Raw genomic sequence first — 22142 nt, forward strand, 5'->3', positions numbered from 1 at the left:
CTGCTCATCTCTCGAAGAACGAGGGCCCCTCCATGATGGAAGCAAAAAAACTCATTTTTCAGACAAACGTTTACATATTGTTACAGTTGTTGCTTATAATATGTTTCGGGATATAAAAAGTTCGAGTTATATTTTGGGGAGTAAATTTGATCTCATATTCTTACTTAAGTGTTCTGAAAACCCTGGATCCACCTAGATTACCTCTGAGTTGCCCTGGAAACAACTTTTAGCTCCACCCATTAACAATTTTTAAAAATTAAGAAATAACTCCTATATTGGGAGCATATGTAATTTATATAACAATAGTAAATGAACACGTACCTACATCCTGGCTTCCGCGGAACTTTGCCAGCGTTGAAGCCCTTACATGCCCCTCTGAATAGATCTTCTTCCTTCCCTGGATAACCACCATTCTAAATTTTGTGTTAATCATTTCCTTGCTTTTCTGTAGCATTTTACCATCTATATATCTATCCCTAAGCATTATATCTTTTTGTTAGTCTGTTTTTGAATTTAATTCTTTTTTTTGGATTCATCATTATTCTTTTGATATTTATCTATGTTGATTTTTATAGTTGTATTTCATTCATTTTCACTGCTTAGAGTGTTTCTGTATATGTTTACCATAAATTATCCATTTTACTTTTTGTGGGTATATGGGCTATTTCTGGTTTTTTGTTAACCTTTATGAAAAATACTGCTGTGCAGTTCCTGTATTTGTCTCTTAATGCACATATGCAAGACCCTCTCTTTTCCCTAAATATGTAGGAGAATTATGGGTAGTAGGAAGTGTGCATGTTCAACTTTACCGGGCAGTCCAAATTGTTTTCTAGAGTTTTTGTACCAATTTACACTTCTCCCATAAGTGAGTTCCTGTTGCTCCACATTCTTGCCAACATTTGGTATTGTCCTGTCGTCCAACTTAATTTTTTTTTGCCAATCTATTATGGGTTGAGAGTTATTCCATAATGAAATTGGATGGTGAATGCCTTAGTACCAGTTAGAATGTCAGATAGCATTTTTCCACAGGTTTTACTTCTTTTGAAAGGAGCTCTGATCCATTCTTGGGCTGGAGCACAAATGCCCTAGAAATGGCTGGGGTGGGGCAACAGTCACCTGCATTAGAGTTTCACTTGCATTGCTCTCCTTTTGACCTTCGGAGCTGTCTTTGATAGATTGCTGGGACCTGTGGAAATTAATTGTTTTGCTGAAATTATTGGTCATTTCTCTCTTTTGTTTTTGGCTAATTCTTCTTTTGGGGGGAACTTTTAGATGAGGACCTTGAGATCGAACTGGTTGAAGAAGAGCCTCCATTCCTGAGAGGACACACCAAGCAAAGCATGGACATGAGCCCTATTAAGATCGTTAAGGTGAGAAAAGCTGGGACTCCAACCTGCACGTGTCAAGTGAATTTCTTCAAGTTACAGTTCAGTTTTCAGAGCAGGTTATTAGGTCTGTGTAAGCAGAACTCAGGCGGCAGGAGGTGGTGTTGACTGTTGGTCCAGGTCTAGATTATTTTTGTTTTAAAGGGACATGGACTTGGCTTTGTTGCCTTTGCATTTTTAATGCTTTCGCTCTCAGTGTAGTCTGTTTTGGGAGGAAGCAGAGATAAATATGAGTGCTGGATCTGTCATCACTAGCTTTCCCCAGGCCTTAGGGCTTGAATCATTCATTACCTTCCAGATTCAAAGGCAGTTTTGAAAGATTCTCTTAACCTTGGGCTGGCCCCTAGCAGGAAACTATAGCACTTGGGTGTTGTGGAGGGCAGAGCTGTGAGGGGAAGAATTCATGGAAGAGTTATGATAAAATTTTAGGCTTGGAAAAGGGGATCTTATAAAGGTCTCCCAGTCCAGACACCTACATTGCTTGTAATCCACCCCCGTATCCCTCTGCAGCGTTCCTCCCACGTAGCCTTCTGACGTCTGCTTGACATTGTTGGTGATGGGATTCACCAGCCCTTAAGGAGACCCATTCCATCTTCAGATGGATCTGGTCTTTAGTTCTTCTTTAGGCAGAACTGAAATCTGTCTTACCGAAATGTCTGCATTGGTTTTCATTTTAGTTCTTGGGACCATACAGAGGAATTCTTATCCCTTTCTTATATGTCCTATCTCTCTTGGAGTTCTCATCTTCAAACCAAACATCCCCAGTTCTTTCGATCATTTGTCATTGTCCTCATTTACTTTCTCTGAATATGTTACAATTTGTCTGTTTTTTTCATGTAATCTGTACATTGATAAGAACTTTTTTCCAGGTGGGTCTCATTTTTTCGATTCGTGGCTTAACGTCGACATTTTATTTCCCGGATGTTTAATGCGTGCTGAGATCCCCTTCTGAGATTGCTTTGTCCTCTGTTGCACTAGAACCCTGATGGCTCCCTCTCCCAAGCAGCGATGATGCAGAGCGCTTTGGCCAAAGAAAGGCGGGAACTCAAGCAGGCCCAGCGGGAAGCCGAGATGGATTCTATTCCCATGGGACTCAACAAACACTGGGTTGATCCTCTGCCTGATGGTAGGACCTTGGGAGGCGGGTGTGGACTTTTCAAAAAAAATTCTGAGCCTTTGAGTACACAGGGAGGGGGCATTGCCAGCACATACATTTAGCCTTGGCTGAAACCCACAGCCGTTAGCCATGGCTTTGGTGATTTGGTTTTTCCCTTCGGTTAAAGCATGTTTTTGTTTGTTTTGTTTTTGAAACAAATGTTTATAACCAAAGATGTTTTAGTAACCCTGGTCAAATCATTAAACTGGCTGAATTTTTCTTCTGAATGACTTAAAAATTTTTATTCTGAAGATAGTACAGCTTTGAAACTTCCCTTTTCATATAATTCTTTATGCAGTAAATATTAACTAACTACTGGACACAGTCAAGACAAGTACTTGTTAATTTGTATTAGGCAACTGGGAATACAGCTATGAGGTAAATAGACATAATTCCTGCTCTTGTGAGGCTTACCATGTAGTGGGGAAGATGACATTAATCAAATATTTACTAAATAACTAATTAATTAAATCATGACCAGTGCCCTATGAAGTGGTGTCGTGGGCTATGGTGGGTCACTTCCCTGGGAAAATTGAGACCCGAAGGATACATAAGACACAGTCTATGAAAGGGGATGGGGCTTGGGTAGTGTGTTCCAGGCTGAGCAATGGCCTGTACTGGGCCTATGAGCTGGGAAAGACGGCCTGTATGGCTGGAGTACAGAGAGTGGTGGACGAATGGTAGGGGATGAGGTGCGACAGGCCAGGACTTTGTAGATGGCATTAGGAATTGGGACTCAGTTCTAAAGTTCTCTGGGAAATGTTGCAAGGTTCCAAGCAGGGGAGTGGCATGATCAGAGGATTGTTGAGGGTGTCCTGCAGACTGGGTTGGATGCGGCAAGAATAGACGCATGAGATGAATTAGGAGGCTTACATGATAGTTCAGAGGAGAGAGGATGGTGGCTGGAACACGGAGGTAGCGGAGAGGAGGGATGGACTGGAGAAATGTGATGTGTTGAACGTTGGGGAGGGGGCAGTGAGGTAGCCTGAGGATAATACTAAGCTGCCTGTTTTCCTTTACAGCGGAAGGCAGGCAGATTGCTGCCAACATGAGGGGTATTGGGATGATGCCCAATGACATTCCCGAGTGGAAGAAACATGCATTTGGGGGCAATAAAGCTTCTTATGGAAAAAAGACACAGATGTCAATCATTGAGCAGAGAGAGAGCCTGCCCATCTACAAACTGAAGGAGCAGCTGGTCCAGGTCAGAAGCCCCTTTATGATGTACTGGTGAGGGAGTGGGGATGTTTTCTGGAAGAAGGATGACATGTTTTAATGGAAATTAGCTGGACATCTATGTGCACATTTGAAATGGCTTTTCCAAGGGGATAGGAAAAAAGCAGAACATTTCCAGGTTCTTTTTAAAAATACGTTTATCAGTCTACACGTTTATTTTTTCCCATGTGGAAGTAAATCTGTTTGAATTGGGGGACCCTAGAGCAGTTCCAGTGGGGAGAGTGTGGTGTTGCACAGACCAACGGCTCCCGTCAATAAGAAAAATGGGGCTGCTTGGCCAGTGATCCCATTATACAAGGAAGTACAAATGTATATGTATACACACAGACATTATATGTTTATGGCTACTGTTTGTGTTTCTAGATGGCAACATATTATATACACTGTTCTGCATCTTGCTTTTTCCCCTTAATGATATAGCTCAGAGATTGTTCCTTATTTTTTTTAGTGCTGTGTTATGTGGATGTGCTCTAGCGTATTTAATTACTCCTGTATTAAGGGACATAGAGGTTGATGGCAATCCTTTGCTGTTATAAACAGTATAGAAATAAGATGACTTTTGGGGATAAGATACTGGAGATTTGGGAGTGGCAGTAGAAAGGAACACTTTATATACCTTTTTATTTTTGTGTTTTTGTGGAAGATTAGCCCTGAGCTAACTACTGCCAATCCTTCTCTTTTTGCTGAGGAAGACTGGCCCTGAGCTAACATCCGTACCCATCTTCCTCTACTTTATAGGTGGGATGCCTACCACAGCATGGCGTTTGCCAAGTGGTGCCATGTCCACACCTGGGATCCGAACCGGTGAACCCCAGGCGGCTGAGAAGCGGAATGTGCTCACTTAACAGCTGCGCCATCAGGCCGGCCCCTATACCTTTTTTATTTACTGTTGAATTCTTTAATCACGAGCATGTAATACTTAAAATATATATATATTGAAAAATCAGGGATATCTGGGTGATAGTTTGTGCTTTTAGCAGCATCTTTATGTTTTTAGGAATTTAACAAAACTAATAAATTAAAAAAATAAGTGATTGGGGCCACCCGGTGGCACAGCAGTTAAGTGTGCACGTTCCGCTTTGGCGGCCTGGGGTTTGCCGGTTCGGATCCTGGGTGGATATGGCACCGCGTGGGAAGCCATGCTGTGGTAGGCATCCCATGTATAAAGTAGAGGAAGATGGGCACGGATGTTAGCTCAGGGCCAGGCTTCCTCAGCAAAAGAGGAGGATTGGCAGCAGTTAGCTCAGGGCTAATCTTCCTCAAAAAAATATAAATAAAAAAATAAATGAGTCAATTAAAAAAAGAATACCCATAAAATTTGAAGTTTGTAATTTAAGTTGTACATGCATTTAAAATAAGAAAGAGCATCGGGCTGGCCCCGTGGCCGAGTGGTTAAGTTTGAGTGCTCTGCATCGGTGGCCCGGGGTTTCACTGGTTCAAATCCTGGGTGTGGACATGGCACCGCTCATCAGGCCTTGCTGAGGTGGCATCCCACACGCCACAGCTAGGGGGACCCACAGTTAAAAATACACAACTATGTACCAGGGGGCTTTGGGGAGAAAAAGGAAAAATGAAATCTTTAAAAGAAAAAAGAAAGAGCATCACCCATGGAAAATCAGCATTAATTTTTTTTCTATGCATGATTAAAAGTAATTTAAACCCTGGTTGTAATCTTAACATATATACTGTTTTGTCCCCTTTTTCTTCTTTAGTTGTAGAACGTAAACATTAATTATTTCACTCCAGAGTACTATTTGGTAAACTGTAATGAGCGTATTTATGTTCTGTTGCTTTCAGGCTGTCCATGACAATCAAATCCTGATTGTTATCGGAGAGACAGGATCTGGGAAGACAACGCAGATCACTCAGTACCTGGCGGAGGCAGGCTACACTTCCAGGGGCAAGATCGGATGTACCCAGCCGAGAAGAGTGGCAGCCATGTCAGTGGCCAAGAGAGTGTCAGAGGAATTTGGTTGTTGCTTAGGCCAGGAGGTAAGTGGGTAGTGAAGCTGTTCTGGAAATGTCTGAAGAAAGTGTAAAGGCCCAGATCTCTATCTATAAAATGGGTATGATAATACCTTTTTTCAAGTTTCTCTTGAGGAAGAGAGGGTTCTTGTTGTCATCATTGATCTGTTCAGGATCAAGTCTAAGGCAGATTTTACTGTGAGGAAATTACTGTACCTTTTGGTCATATTCTTTTTCTTTTTGCTGAGGAAGATTCATCCTAAGCTAACATCTGTTGCCAATCTTCCTATTTTTGCTTGCGGGAGATTTGCTCTGTGCCAATCTTCCTCTTTTGTATGTGGGTCTCCACCACAGCATGGCCGCTGATGAGTGGTGTAGATGCACGCTCGGGAACTGAACCCCAGCCACTGACTGAAGTGGAGCACGCTGAACTTAACCGCTAGGCCACAGGGCCAGGCCCCTGCTCAAAATTCTTAGCTATTAAGATTATGGATACCAATCTGGGCAGAAATCTTGCCTGGTTAATGGCAAAAAGGAGAAGTTTGTGTCTGAGGTTTTCAGCTTCTTTTCTGCTTTAGGTGGGCTACACCATTCGATTTGAGGACTGCACCAGCCCGGAAACAGTCATCAAGTACATGACAGATGGCATGTTGCTCCGAGAGTGCCTGATTGACCCTGATCTCACTCAGTACGCGATCATCATGTTGGATGAGGCGCATGAGAGAACAATTCACACTGACGTGCTCTTTGGGTTGTTGAAAAAGGTACCTAGGTGTTCTTTGGTGACCCTTCGCCTGTTGGGAACTGAATGCGGAGATTTGGCTTTGAGTCCTTGTGCCGCTTGGGTAGTCCTTTAGTAAGCCACGTCACATTTCCCTTTAGACCGTTCAGAAACGGCAGGACATGAAGCTGATTGTCACCTCAGCCACCTTGGATGCAGTGAAGTTTTCTCAGTACTTCTACGAGGCTCCCATCTTCACCATCCCAGGTCGAACATATCCGGTGGAAATCTTGTACACAAAGGAGCCTGAGACAGACTATCTGGACGCCAGCTTGATCACGGTCATGCAGATCCATTTAACAGAACCGCCAGGTATTTTTCCCTCTTAGGCCGGAAGTCCTAACGTTGGTTTCTTTTTTGTTCCTCTTCTTAAAAATGCCATTTAAATGTTGATCTTTTTATAAGTCTCAAGTTTGCATGATTGAAATGGTGGTAAAAATATAAACTGATGTGTGTGTTTAAATGCCTCTTTTAAACATAGGCATGAATTACAAATAAATAAAACAAACATTTTTTAAAACAATAAACATGGACAGATGAAAACCTCTTGATTTATTGGAGGTCAGAATTTGAGTGTGTTTTCTGTCATTTGGAGTTTGGTTAATGTCACCGTGGCCTTTGTATAGAACACACACAGAAAGTAAATTAATGCTCCTCTTCTCTTCTCAGGTGATATCCTGGTCTTCCTGACTGGGCAGGAAGAGATCGATACTGCTTGTGAGATCTTGTATGAAAGAATGAAATCCCTGGGACCTGATGTTCCTGAGCTGATTATCCTCCCAGTGTACTCTGCTCTTCCCAGTGAGATGCAGACCCGAATCTTTGACCCAGCCCCACCTGGCAGCAGAAAGGTAACACTGGGCAGAAATGAAGCTCCCTTGTGTTCTGAAACCGTGTTGTGGATGCAGCGGGCCCTAATGGGGTTTGCTTAAGGTGCATGCACGTCTTGTTGATTATGTTTTAGAGAATAGTCCAACCAGTTTAACGAATGAGGGTCCTGTATGTGACCCTGCTCCTCTTCCTCTCCTTTCCGCCGTTTGACAAATATATTTTGAGCATATCCTAGGCTTTGGGGTTGATGCCAGGGCTGCGGTCTGAGGACAGGCTTCCACCTGCTGTGGGGCATCCACTGGCAGACAGGCCGTTAACATGTAGTGTGAGAGTGCTGCTGGTGCTCTGGATCCCCGGGAGGAGGACACCCAACCCAGGACGCCTAAAGAAAGCAAGGATCTGAGGTAGTCCTCAGGAACACGTGGAAGTTCATCTAGGCGAGTAGGGCAGGAGGGCACGTGTTCTGAGTAGGCGGGACAGCCTGTGGTAGCCTACAGGCGGGAGAGTGTGGCCGGTTCAGCGAGCTGCGCAGTTATAGTAGCTGGAACTGAGTTTCTGAGTATGTGTATGAGACAATGGGAAGGGAGACAGGTGAATTTTTTAAAATAACACCTTTATTAAGATATAATGTAGATACCATATAATCCACCCTTTTAAAGTGTATAGTTCATTGGTTGTTTAGTATATTCACAGAATTGTGCAACCATTAATTATCATGATTAATGGTGATTAATCCATTAAACACCACAATTAATTTTAGAACGATTTCATTACCCTCCAAAAAAACTGTACCGTTTAGCAGTCACCCTCCCATTCACCCCTCTGCTCGGCCCCTGGAAACCACTAATCGACTTTCTATCTCTATGACTTTGCCTAATCTGGACATTTCATATAAATAGAATCATATCATATGTGGTCCTAGGTGACGAGCTTCTTTCACTTAGCATGTTTTCAAGGTTCATCCATGTTGTAGCATGTATAAATACTTTATTTCTTTTTATTGCTGAATAATATTCTATTGTAGAATATCATTCTATATCCAAAATGTGGATGTACCACATTTTGTTTATCCATTCATCCGTTGATGGACATTTGGGTTGTTTCTGCATTTTAACTCTTATGAATAACGCTGCTATGGATATTTGTTTACAAGTTTTAATGTGGACATGTTTTTATTTCTTTAGAGTATATACTTAGGAGTGGAAGACAGATGAATTTGAATAACATTAAAGAGTTAGAACAGACAAGACATAGTGGGTGCCCAGAGGTGGAGGGGAGAAGTCAGGAATGACTCCCAGGTTTCTGGCTTGGGCAGCTGGATGGAAGATGGCGCTGAGGAGGGAAACATGGAGGAGAAGCAGGCATTGGGGGAAAGATGGTGATTCCTCCTCTGTTCTGCTCCTGATAATTGGACTGCTTTCTAAGCAGGGCTTCTGCAGCTCTGTGGCACATAGAAGCCTTCCAGGGCCAGTAAGATGCTGGCATGATGCGAGATGTTCTGGTGTCTCCTAGCAATGATTTTTCCAAGCAATTGTATTTTATTAGCTGAGCCTCTGGGTGGGAGAACAGTGGCAGTGCCAAACTGAGACCAATAATCTTCTAGACCACATATACCACTGCATACACACAAACCACGAAAATTCCTCTGCTGCCTCGTGGTTCATTTTATGATCAGAAAAAAAAAAAAATCTCCGTCTTATTCCACGTACGCAAACAGCCCATTTTGTAGTCCAGATGTCCCTGTGGGGGAAGAAGAATCTCATTTTGCACCGGCATATGTGATGCCAGGAAATCTCTGCTTTCCCAGCATGCTGGAAAATTAAAATTGTAGTAATCAACATTGGATCTAGAGAATGAGATATGTGGCTATTTGCGCCAAATGACATTGGCTTTGATTGGCCTTCGCTTTTTCCTATTCCACTTCTCCGTTTAGGTACCACCCCTTCCCAAACCTAACCTTTAAGATGAAGGCACCTCCCCTTCCACACATTTGAGGCCAGAATGAGATTAAGTGCTCTCTAACTGTCTAGGGAGGGAGATACCTGCACACTCGTTTGGAAGATACCTGAGTTCAGAAGTCCCGTTTCACAGCTGGGAGCTGAGCCTGGGCAGCTCAGTCCAGCTGTGTCTTTCTCACCTGCAGGTCGTGATTGCCACCAACATTGCTGAGACATCGCTGACTATTGACGGCATTTACTATGTGGTGGACCCTGGATTCGTGAAGCAGAAAGTGTATAATTCCAAGACAGGGATTGACCAGCTTGTGGTGACCCCTATTTCTCAGGTATGGTGGCTTCTACCAACAGCTTTCCTGAAAATCCTGGTTAGGGGTTTCTGAAATTTTTATGGTTTTGTATTTTGAACTTTATTGTTTTCAAAGATGGATTTTTAAGATACTTGGTGCTTTCATGAGATAAGGGAGATTTTTGTGTTGTTTGTCCTTAATTTTGAGAGTAGTGTTTAACATTAAATAACCTCATAAAACTTAAAAAAAAAGTTTGAATTTTAGCACCCTAGATGATCTAATTCAAGTCATAAGAACATATTTTTAAAGGACTGTACTTAGCCACAAATATCTAGTAATAATTTATAAGATAATTATGGAATAATTTTCTGCTTAAATTATATTAAAAAATGAATAACCTGATCATCCTTTTTGAAGGCAGTTTGGCCACAGTGTGTGCAAAATTTAAAATTTCAGTCTGACCGGGCAAGGGAAACAGTAGAAAAAATAAACAAATGGGACTATATCAAACTAAAAAGCTTCTGCACACAATGGAAACCATCGTTAAAACCAAAAGATAACCTAACAACTAGGAGAATATATTTGCAAACCACATATCTGATAAAGGGTTTATATCCAAAATGTGTAAAGAACTCATACATCTCAACAACAAAAAAACCAACAACCCATTTAAAAAATGGGCACAAAACCTGAGCAGACATTTCTCCAAAGGAGATTTACAGATGGCCAACAGGCACATGAAAAAATGTTCAAATCACTAACTCTCAGGGAAATGCAAATCAAAACTACAGGGAGATAGCTCCTCACTCCGGTCAGAATGGCTGTAATTAACAAGACAGGAAATAAGTATTGGAGAGGATGTGGAGAAAAGGGAACTCTTGTACTCTGCTGGTGGGAGTGCAAACTGATGCAGCCACTATGAAAAACTATGGAGATTACTCAAAAAGTTAAGAGTAGACCTACCTTATGGTCTAGCTATTCCACCGTTGGGTTTTATCCAAAGAACATAAAAACACGAATGTGTAAAGATACATGCACCCCTGAGTTCATCACAGCATTATTCACAATAGCCAAGACTTGGAAGCAACCTAGGTGTCCATCAAGGGACACATGGATAAGGAAGATGTGGTATATATACACAATGAAATACTACTCAGCCATAAAAAATGATGAGATCTGGCCATTTGTGACAACATGGATGGGCCTTGTGGGTATTATGCCAAGCGAAATAAGTCAGAGGGAGAAAGTCAAATACCATATGATCTTGCTCATAAATAGAAGGTAAAAACAACAACAAATAATCACATAGAGACAGAGATTGGATTGGTGGTTACCATGGGGAAGCAGGGAGGGAGGAGGGTGAAAGGGGCGATTAGGCACATGAGTGTGGTGACGGATGGTAACTAGTCTCTGGGTGGGGAACGTGTGTAAACTATGCAGAAATTGACGTATAAGGATGTACACTTGAAAACAAAAAAAAGCTAAAAAAATAAAAGTTCATTTCTTTAACCTAACAATCCCACTTCTAGAACTATATCTGAAAGTTAGAATTGATTGAACACATATCCAAAGGTAATAGAAGAGAATGTTCACTGAAGCATTGTTTGTATTAGAGGAAACCTGGAAAAATTCTAAATACACTCCAAAAGGGAAGTAGTTTAATAAAATACGGTATATCCATGCATAGAATTTTACGTGCCAGTAGCATGGTGGTGCTCATCTATATTTAATGATGTAAGTGTATAACTGGTATATTATTTGAAAAAGACTTCAACATAGCGTGAATAATATAATCTAATTTCTGTTTAAAAACAAATGGTGTGTGCATGTGCATGATGTGTGTGAGTGTGCCTGAAGCTGAAAGCCTGTGGTCAAAATGTCAGCCAAGATTATCTCTCTATGATACTGCTGGTTACCGTGCTGATGGGCCAAGGACATTTTTTCTTTACACTTTTATATATTGTCTTAGAATTTTACAAGAGACGTATTATTTCATTTTCTATGAAAACCATAGGAAGCCATATAGAAAATTGTTTCTATGAAAATCATTTTCATTTGAAACTTAAGTAATAATAGCTAACACTTGCAGGGTACTTACTAAGTGCCAGACGCTGTCCTGGGTACCTGCAAATACACAAACTCGTTACGTTCTCGCATTGATCCTTTATAGTAGGTAGTATTGTTATCCTCATTTCACAGATGAGACTGAGGCACAGAGGGGTTAAGTGACTTGCCTAAGGTCTCACAACTAGTGGAGCCAGGATTTGAACCTGGGCAGTCTGGCCCCAGTGTATGTGCTCTCTACCTCCTCTCGGGGTAGTACATGCAACTCAGTAATCAAGAAATGAGTTAGGCTTCCTGTCTCCGATTTGAAGAGAGACCTCTGTAGAATGCTGTGGAATCTGCCACAGTGTGTGGTTGATGTCTGCTTCTGTGTGGTTAGTGACCTTTCGTACTCCGTCCTTTGGTTTGGAGCTGGCACAGGAATTTATAAATCCTGATACTATTTGTAAGATAGATGGTTTTGTCAGAAAATAGCCCTCTTTGGATTGCTAATCACTGTTTCCCAGAAGCCTATGTCTAAACTACATATTTTTTTAATTTCAAAAATCAGTGCCCCTCTGTCCTAAGTACAGAATAAATATTATGTTATTTTTGGGAAATAGGAGGAAAAAAATTAAATTACCCATAATCCTACCACCACCACTGTCATCACTTTGATGACATCTTGCCTGTCTTTTTTCATGTTTGTTTCCTTCCTGGTTGCAATTCTAGTAGCTAGAAAGTATGCAGTTTTGTATACTTTTTAAGTATTTAATTTTCCTGATTATTAAGGTAATACAATGTTCAGTATTGGGTATTTGATAAAGTAAAGAAATAAAATTTCTCTGCAAACCTACCCTCAGAGTTAGCCACAGTTAACATTTTTAGAGTATTTTTCCCTGGCTTTTTTCTTTCTGGTAGTTTGTGTATATGCATAAAGATTTTTTTTTTACTAAATTAGTATTCTATTGTTTTATAACTTGCTTTTTCACCTCTGTGAGTGAACATTTCCTTCTGTCATTGAGTGTCTCAAACCTTTTTTTTTTAAATTGCTTTTTTTCCCCAAATCCCCCCAGTACATAGTTGTATATATTAGTTGCGGGTCCTTCTAGTTGTGGCATGTGATGGAATGCCGCCTCAGCGTGGCCCATTGAGCGGTGCCATGTCCGTGCCCAGGATCCAAACCGGCGAAACCCTGGGCCGCTGAAGCGGAGCACGTGAACTTAACCACTCAGCCACGGAGCCGGCCCCAAACCTATTTTTAAAATGGCTGCAGAGTCGTCACTGGTATAATGTTAATCAGACATTTATTTAGTTCACTTACATTTTTGGCCATAACTATGGAGTGTTTTGCCATCTTGTTTTATGTTTTCTCTTTTATGTTGTGCCACACTATTTTGAAGGTATAGTTCTGTGACCTTTACAATATTTCTTCTATTCACCTTGCTTGTGTTTGCCTCATTTGTGCAAACTTTCCTGAATGCTGAGTGTTGGAGGATGGTAAGAGCATTGGTAGTCTTGGAAATGATCCTTAAGGAAGTGAAATAGACCCCATTTAAGATTTGCCAGTTGCTGAGTGCCCCCTTTTAACAGATTTCCTGGGTAAAGCTGTTAAGCAATATTTGACAGATAATGTTACTTTTATGTGCCCATCCTCTAGGCTCAGGCAAAGCAACGAGCTGGCAGAGCTGGGAGAACAGGCCCGGGGAAGTGTTACCGGCTGTACACAGAACGTGCCTACCGAGATGAAATGCTGACCACCAATGTGCCGGAAATCCAGAGAACCAACTTAGCCAGCACTGTGCTCTCGCTCAAGGTAGCAATCACTGTCATGTTAGAATGGGTTGGTGGAATGGTCCAATCATATGGCCTTAGTAAATGCATCTCAGTTTTATGAACCTTGTTAAATACTTTAGTAACCTGGAGCCAGTCCCTTTGAATGAAATGCAAATGGCTGTGATAACAGCTTCTCCACCGCGGGTCTGGGGCTAAGTTGGCATGTCTGCTGTGAACACACATTTTTTTCTTACTATAATAACCAGCAGGATATTTGGTTATGAAGAATTTTAGTTAGGAGCATTTTCTGAAAGGATATTAGAAAAATCTAATCACTGCCACACTGTGGACAAATACACTTCCGTCAACCCTTTAGCTTTCAGATCCCATTCTGTTCTTTTAGAACGGAAGCAAAACTCCCAATCCAAAAACTTTGCAAGGGAGCCATCAGTACAGGTTTCCGACTGGCCCCCTGGGGGCTTGGTTTTCATTCTGAATCATTGCTCTTCCTCTCTCAGTCCCCAGTGAGGACCTTCATCCTCTTTTGGCAGGGGAGCTGCATGAGTAATTTCCCAGATGATGACATCCCCGCCCCCTGACACTGATGCTACCCTGGAGCCCTGGCACTTTACTAGTACAGAGTGCTCTGTGGTAATTTATTATTCATTCACTGTAAGAGAAGCTAAAACAGAGCTTCACAAAAACCCTGCTCCAGTCTCCGGAGTGAAGACTGAGAGGCATCTGTGGCTCACACTTCTGCTCCAAGCTGTGTGTCCTTGGCAAATTTATCTGCTCAGCCCTTTACTCTGTATTCTTCTCTCAAAAGCGGGGGTGTTAATCATATCTCTTTGAAGATAAATGAGAGAATGCAGGTAAAGGCACTTGGCACACTGCTTATTGATTGCTAACATAATTCCTGGTAGTTATTATTCATACCATAAGCATTTGTTGAACACCTGCTGTGTTTATGGTCACGGTCACTTTATGGGAAAGAGACAGAAAGCTTACGTTCTGCCACATTGTCTTTTATACACACTTGGATAGTACAACATTCGTTTCTTCGTCAAATTAGCTAACAAATGTGTTGAACGCCTACTCTGTGCCAGGGATCCAGATTGCAGTGAGTTTTGTGGTTTTGTGTCCATGTGTCTCACCTTTGTGGACTTCTTGAGAGCAGGGCCCGTATCTTAGTCACCTTCATGTCCCTACCACCTAACACGGTATGAGGCACCTCCTGGACACACAGTGGAAATTATGCATGTAAGAGATAGGACAAGCTGGTGTATTATCCTTTTTGTAAATTATGGTAAAATACACAACACATTACCTGTAACCTTTTTAAAATGTACAATTCAGTGGCGTTAAGTACGTTCACAATGTTGTGTAGCCATCACCGCTATCCATTTCCAGAACTTTTTCATCATCCCAAACAGAAACTCTGCACCCATTAAACTAACTGGCCCTTCTCCCCTCCCTCTGGCCCTTGGTGACCATTATTCTCCTTTCTTTTCTCTGTGAATTTGCCTATTCTAGGTACTTCATGTAAGTGGAATCATACAGTATTTGTCCTTTTGTATCTGGCTTATTTTACTTAGCATAATGTTTCAAGGTTCATCATGTTGTAGCATGTGCTAGAATTTCATTCCTTTTTAAGGCTGAATAATATTCTCTTAGATGTATATACCATGTTTCGTTTATCCACTCAGCTGTCAATGGACGTTTGGGTGGTTTCTCCCTGTTGGCTCTTGTGAATAATGCTGCTGTGAACGTTAGTACACAAGTAGTCAGTCCCTGCTTGCCCTTTTTGGGGGTATATATCTAGAAGTGGAACTGTTAGATCATGTGGTGACTCTCTGTTTAACTTACTGAGGAGTCACCAAATTGTTCTCCACCGTGGCTGCACCATTTTACATTCCCACCGGCAGTGTATGAGGATTCCTATTTCTCCATATCCTTGCCAACACTTAGTTCCTTTTTTTTTATTATAGTTATCGTAGTCGGTATGAAGTGGTATCTCATGGTGGTTTTGATTTGCATTTCCCTAATTACTAGTTATTAGGATAGCTGTGTTAAGTATCTTTTCATGTGCTTCTTGAACATTTTTATATCTTTTTTTGGAGAAATGTCTACTCAAGTTCTTTGCCCATTTTTTAATTGTCTTTTTGTTGCGTTGTATGCACTGTTGTTTTTTTTTTCCCTTCTTCTCTCCACAGTCCCCCAGTACATATTTGTATATTTTAGTTGTGGGTCTTCCTAGTTGTGGCATGTGGGACGCCACCTCAGCATGGCTTGATGAGTGTGCTAGGTACATGCCTAGGATCCGAACTGGTGAAACCCTGGGCTGCCAAAGTGGAGTGCATGAACTTAACTACTCAGCCATGGGGCTGGCCCCTGTACTGTCATTTTGAGGGAGTGTCTTTGAAAGTTTCCTGAGAAAGTATATGCTTTCTACTAGTCTGAGTTTTGTGTGGTCCAGCCCTGGAGGTTACTGGTAATCTTTCTTGTCGCTTCCTAATTGCAGTTGAGGAAACAAGAGACAAAGTCACAAATAGAACCAGTCCTGATGGCATGCTCCACTTCAGCGGCCCAGGTTCGGTTCCTGGGTGTGAAACCACACCACTCATCTGTCAGTGGCCATGCTGTGGTGGCAGCTCACATGGAAGAGCCAGAAGGACTTAAACTAGAATATACAACTATGTACTGGGCGTTTGGGGTGGAAAAAAAGAGGAAGATTGGCAACAGATGTTAGCTCGGGGTGAATCTTTCCCAGCAAAAAAAAAACCCAGAAACTGACAAGGAGTCTCTATGTTAACACTGGTGAGGCTGGCCCTTCCATCACATACTGTCTTCCTTTCTGTTGTAGGCCATGGGCATCAATGACCTGCTGTCCTTTGACTTCATGGATGCCCCACCAATGGAAACCTTGATCACAGCCATGGAGCAGCTGTACACGCTGGGGGCCCTGGACGACGAGGGCCTGCTTACTCGCCTGGGCCGCAGGGTAGGGGATGGGCTTAACTTCCAATGCTTTTGAGATGCTGCCCCGGCTAGTCTTCCATACTCTGTTCTGTGTTCTCTTGATTGCAAAATCAAGCTCTGAGGCTCTCGAGAGGCTTTGAGTTGAATTCTAGATGCCTGTTTTTAACCTGGATTTTCCACTATCACTTAAAACAGTTTCTTTTTATAGAAAAAAGAGTTCTGTCCACTGTCATTTTACCTCAGCATTTATTATTCAGTCTAGCCTTAATTTTAAAAGATATCTGCAGAATTCCCACCTATCCCAACAGTAGTTATGTTCTTGGTTGCATACATTGTGTTGAGATTTATTTGGGAAATAAAAAACAACAGCATTCTTCTGATAGAGCCAGGCATCCCACGTCGTCATGCTTGGGTAAACCTCCTGTGGTCTGTTGCCTGCTCTCACTAGTGTCTCACACTGGCAAGTCCAGATGGGTCTTCCCCAGGGAAGCAATTGTAGTTTCTTCTTCTCCCTCTAGATGGCAGAATTCCCCCTGGAGCCAATGCTGTGCAAGATGCTGATCATGTCTGTGCATCTGGGCTGCAGTGAGGAAATGCTGACCATCGTGTCCATGCTGTCTGTGCAGAATGTCTTCTACAGGCCCAAGGTAAGGAGTTCAGACCCACGTTCAGATAGGGGTGCGGTGAAGTTGGGTGAAATCAGCCTATTGGCCCTGCAGTGCTTAATGTGGACGCTTGACAGGGCCATGTAGGGCTCCCTGGAACTGCTGGATGTTCACTTAGTAGCTGTTGGGCGGAAAATGATCCTCTGTCCCACCGCTTGGCAGGATAAACAAGCCCTTGCAGATCAGAAGAAGGCCAAATTCCACCAGACCGAAGGGGACCACCTCACCCTGCTGGCCGTGTACAATTCCTGGAAGAACAACAAGTTCTCCAACCCATGGTGCTATGAGAACTTTATCCAGGCTCGTTCCCTGCGCCGGGCCCAGGACATTCGCAAGCAGATGTTAGGCATAATGGACAGGTAACAGCTGGTGACTTTTCCCCGTGTTTGAGTTGAACCTCCTTGACTGTCACGTCTCTTCGTCTCTGTATGTACCTGGGAAGCTAAAGGCTCCTCACATAACCCTTTTCCTCCAGCTTTTCCATCTTTGTTATACTCTTCCCCAGGCAAGTGTGCTGCTGGGAATCATTCCAGAAAGTTCCTAAGAGGAGGATGATTTATTTGTTGTTGAAAAATGCTTTGTTTACAATTGTCTGGAACATTATTAGTTGAGTTGAATTAAGTCCCTGGCTCTCACTGCGTCCGTCTTGCCCACTCTGTAGAGCTGCCCCTGTAGAACACTTAGGACTCGAAGGAGGGTCCTGGGGCCCCTCTGGGGACCCAAAATGGGGGTTTTGGGTGCTATCATTCTGGAAGATCGAACCTCTGAAAGCAGAGTAGTCTCACATCTTTGTCCTCTCTTGATTTCTTCTCCTGATAGACACAAGCTGGATGTGGTCTCCTGTGGGAAGTCCACAGTCCGAGTGCAGAAGGCCATCTGCAGTGGATTCTTCCGAAATGCTGCCAAGAAAGACCCGCAGGAGGGTTACCGGACACTGATAGACCAGCAGGTGGTCTACATCCATCCTTCCAGCGCGCTCTTCAACAGGCAGCCGGAATGGTAGGTGGGCAGGCCCTGGGTCTGGGGGCTTCTGGGAAGAGAGAACCTGTAAATTTACTGGCACTTTGTGTCTTCACCCCCCGCATAGCACTTCTTATTCTAACGTTGCTTACGTTTCTAGAGCAGCAGAAGCCTGAATTTGGCATAATATCAGGTCCTTTTGAGAGAAATAAAATTATAAGGGTGAGAGCTAAGAAAGATCTTAGAGATCATCTATGGGGTGGTTTAAAAAATTTTTTTTCAAGTAGTGTTTTTAAAAAACTGAGATCTTACTCACCCTAATATAAAACCGATTTAAAAGCGCTGTGGCACCATGGTAGAAGAAGGGTTGGAGATGTAGAGCCTTGGCTGCCTCCATCCCCTCGTGCCAACCCCTGAGGCTCCTTTTCAGGGCCCTAGAGTTCTGTGGAGACAGCCTGAAAAACCACCCTCCCATTTCACAGAGCAGGAAACTGAGGCCCAGAGAAGGGATGTGATTGGCTCCATGTCACTTAACTAGTTAGAGCCAGAGCCAGGACTGGAATACATTATCCTGACAGCTTTCTTGTGGTTAGAGGTGTGCAGGCTCCTCAGTCCTGGGGTTTGGCTGTCGTAAACAGACTGTCATTGCCTGAGGGTCAGGCAGGAGAGAGAAGAGGGTAAAATGCAAGCTGACCTGAGGCCTGCCAGGGCCCAGGGTGACTGGAGTGGAGCCTGTACCCGAGGCTTGAGCCCTGTCTCTGTCCCCCTCAGGGTGGTGTACCACGAGCTGGTGCTGACCACGAAGGAGTACATGCGCGAGGTCACCACCATCGACCCCCGCTGGCTCGTGGAGTTTGCTCCCGCCTTTTTCAAGGTCTCCGACCCGACCAAGCTAAGCAAGCAGAAAAAGCAGCAGCGCCTTGAACCCTTGTACAACCGTTATGAGGAGCCCAACGCCTGGAGAATATCCCGGGCCTTCCGGCGGCGCTGAAAAGCAAGACTCGCCTGTTCGCCTCTCCTGCAGTGGTGGCTCAGGGCTTGGACTCACTCTTACTGATGAAGAGCTGGTCCTGTGGATACAGCTGTCCAGTGACTGAATATCTTAACTGGGCATTTTCTAAACTTGACTCTCATTTCTTCCCTGGTGGTAAAATAGAAACAGGGATTTAGGCCTGGTTTGACCCAGAACCTCCAGTCCACACCACTCCAAGTCACCGGGCCGGCTCGGGCTCCCAGCCAGCACAGTGCACACTGCGTCATCTCCAAAAAAGAGCCAACTCATGCCGCCCTAGGATGGGAAAGGGGAGTCGCAAGCGTCTGACGCCTACCTGGTGAGGGCCTTGATGCTCTAGCTGGTTGTCTCTGGAGGAGGGAGCCTCGAAGCTCATTGACAGTGTTGACCCCACTTCCTGCCCCTGTCCAGCCCCTGTACTTTCACTTAACCTCCAGGAAATATTTATTTTCTTAAGGAAACAAAAATGGTTTTCCGTGGCTGCTTCTTTTAGCTGAAAGGTTAGGATATTGGCCTGGACTCAGGGTGAGGAGGTTTAGTATCTGTGGCTTCGGTGCACATGGTGGAGAGTCCCCTGAAACCAGAGCCCGGGGCCTCTCGGGGCTGGGAAGTGACGCACAGCCCAGACCTCCAGCCTTATCTCTCAACACCCGTGCTAGCCTGGCTCTGTGGCGGATCACCCCGTGAGTAACCACATCCACGGCACAGGCGCTCCAGTCTGGGTGCCTGAGTGGTTACAGATGCCACATACTGAATACAGAAGGCTCTCCCTGGCTCCCTTTCCCGCCTACCACACTCACAATGAGCAACGTGTCCTATTTCCTTTTGAAACATGCAAATAACGACACAGCTTTTACTTTGTTTTTATTTGTTTCCCCTAAGGTTCTTGATGGGCTTTTAACAAAGGATTTTTATGGTCAAAGTCTCTCCTCCCCCACCCCAAACCGAAAACCAACCTAACACCTCTCGGAGCTGGTTTGTGCTGCCCAGCATCTGTGCTCCGGGCCTCATGCTTAGGTTTTCCCCTAGCCTTCGGTTGGGGACTGGTCACCTCCTACTGCCCTCTCACGGTTTCTGAGGAGGCTCTTGATGTGGCAGAACATCAGGCAGATGCTGCCAGACCAGGCTGTGGAACCTCTGGCCCGGATGTGGGGACGCCCCTGGAGGATGGGGCACATCGTATGTTCTGGCCCGCGCTGCCTCCCCATCCCCATTCTAGTAAAATGATACAAATATTAGAACTACCATAGAATTACTTTCCAGATACTAAGAGACCGTGTGACATTCTCAGATGTGAAGGAAGGTAGGCTGTCATTAGACAGCAGACAAACCACCCTGAAGACAATTCAGAGAGAAGCCAGTGGAGAGGAGTGCAGGCCAGGAGTCTGCTCACTGAGGTCCCTGCCCCATCGTGGAGCTGAGTGGGCACCGCTGGAAGCCCAGGCCAGTAACTAATGGCGGGGGGTCTTTGTGTGCTAACCTCTAAGGTCTCCTGGGGAGAGACAGTGCAGGGGCCGACAGAGGAACCCAAAGGAAAGCGGGCTTGGCGCCCAGCTCCCCAATCCTAATTCCAGCCCAGGTCTCTCCAGTTCAGGAACAAACGCTGGGCTTGGCAGCCTGCCTGTCCCAGCTGAGTGACCAGCACTGACGGCATGGGCACCTCTGAGATCATTACCTCCAGGGAGGGAGGTTTGGGATTTAAGCTGAGGTTGAGAAGAGGATGTTTAACAGGCCAAGGTGATTGACACCAGGGCTGGTCAACTTCTGGGTTAGGTGAGCAAAAAAGACCCCAGCTTTGTGTGTTCCTTGAACATCTCCCTCGAGAGCTGGGGTCACCTCTGCTATGACAGCGTGGCTGGAGTCTAACCTTCTGACTGTCCATCAGGAAATGGCATGTGGGCAGCATCGTTGAGCCTGCTCAGAGGGAGAACGGGGCTCCCAGCCAGATTCGGAAGGAGGCCGGCCTGCTGCTCCCACACAATGGGGCCCTTGTTTCTCTTCCTTGAACCAATATTTCCTGAGATTGAGTGACAGCTCAGGAGAGGATGTGGCTCCCGTGCAGGGAGCTGGAATCTTCTCGGCCCTTAAAGTATACTGTTCACCCTACCTCTTTGGGAGCCTGGCTCGGGAGTTTCCTGCCCCTGCCCATGTGCTGGGTCTGTGCTTGTTTGTGTGGGGAACCATCCCCACGGGGCGTGCGGAGGCTCTACTGCTGGGTCAGGCTCCTGGGTCCAGGGTCCACCTTAATGCAGTTTGGAGTGTATTTGGTTTGGGCTGTTTCTCCTTCAGCCCAAAGAATTTGCTCTGGCGGTTGCTGTAGCTCTCTCCTGGGAGCAGTGCCCCTCCAAGTTTAAGGATTTGAACAAAGAGCTGTGAGGAGTGGCTTTCAGAGGGCAAAGGTCACGTCTCAGCCTGTGGAGACCTCTTCCAGAAGGCTGCTTTCTCGTGTGCTTGTACTCAGGCCCTCGGGGTTTCCACTCAACTTTTACACCTTCTTCCCACGGTAATAGCCTGGCTTTCATGTGGAATTAAATTTTTTTCTTTTAAAGATTGGCACCTGAGCTAACAACTGTTGCCAATCTTTTTTTTTTCTGCTTTATCTCCCCAAATCTCCCGGTACATAGTTCTATATTTTAGTTGTGCGTCCTTCTGGTTGTGGCATGTAGGATGCCGCCTCAACATGGCCTGATGAGTGGTGCCATCTCTGTGCCCAGGACTTGAACCGGAGAAACCCTGGGCCGCCGAAGCCGAGCGCGTGAACTTAACCACTCGGCCACGGGGCCGGCCCCTAAATCATGTTTTTTTAAACTTCTATTTTAAAATCTTCTGTTCCTTGCTTGTAGAAGTCAGTACATTGATGTTTTGTTTCTAGGAAAAAAATGAATATTGCTTTTTGATTTGTGGGTTGCGAGGCATCTGTTCCTGTGAGCGCTGCACGGTCTTGGTGTTAGTACCAGGCCTGGGCTGCAGGGCCAAGCCCTCCAGGCATTGATGAGGGTCGTGCCGGCCCCACCTCAACCCCGCCGCGGTTCCGATTTAACTAGAGAGCACCATTTTACCGGAGCCTGGCTCCCGGAAGCTGTTTACACAGTGGCTGTTCTTCAAGGG

General features: G+C 44.4%; 1 protein-coding gene across 3 annotated transcripts in view; it reads left to right on the top strand.

Moving 5' to 3' along the window:
* Positions 1 to 21542, top strand: part of DHX8 (DEAH-box helicase 8) — a 31353-nt gene extending 9811 nt beyond the window's left edge. For 2 of the 3 annotated variants that reach the window (XM_014849306.3, XM_070483307.1), the window contains exons 10-23: positions 1273 to 1370; positions 2364 to 2511; positions 3564 to 3745; positions 5575 to 5769; positions 6321 to 6506; positions 6625 to 6835; positions 7193 to 7374; positions 9498 to 9638; positions 13303 to 13458; positions 16282 to 16419; positions 16916 to 17044; positions 17225 to 17421; positions 17882 to 18061; positions 18794 to 19501. In XM_014849306.3, coding sequence (XP_014704792.2) covers positions 1273 to 1370; positions 2364 to 2511; positions 3564 to 3745; positions 5575 to 5769; positions 6321 to 6506; positions 6625 to 6835; positions 7193 to 7374; positions 9498 to 9638; positions 13303 to 13458; positions 16282 to 16419; positions 16916 to 17044; positions 17225 to 17421; positions 17882 to 18061; positions 18794 to 19013 — 2363 coding nt within the window. In that variant the 3' untranslated portion in view covers positions 19014 to 19501. Of the gene's footprint in view, positions 1 to 1272; positions 1371 to 2363; positions 2512 to 3563; positions 3746 to 5574; positions 5770 to 6320; positions 6507 to 6624; positions 6836 to 7192; positions 7375 to 9497; positions 9639 to 13302; positions 13459 to 16281; positions 16420 to 16915; positions 17045 to 17224; positions 17422 to 17881; positions 18062 to 18309; positions 18311 to 18793; positions 19502 to 21323 lie in introns of those variants that run through there. The other variant, XM_070483308.1, reaches the window with a different exon arrangement.
* The last annotated feature ends 600 nt before the right edge of the window (positions 21543 to 22142 follow it).

The sequence above is a fragment of the Equus asinus genome, chromosome 13, assembly GCF_041296235.1.
Source record: "Equus asinus isolate D_3611 breed Donkey chromosome 13, EquAss-T2T_v2, whole genome shotgun sequence".
NCBI classification, from domain to species: domain Eukaryota; kingdom Metazoa; phylum Chordata; class Mammalia; order Perissodactyla; family Equidae; genus Equus; species Equus asinus.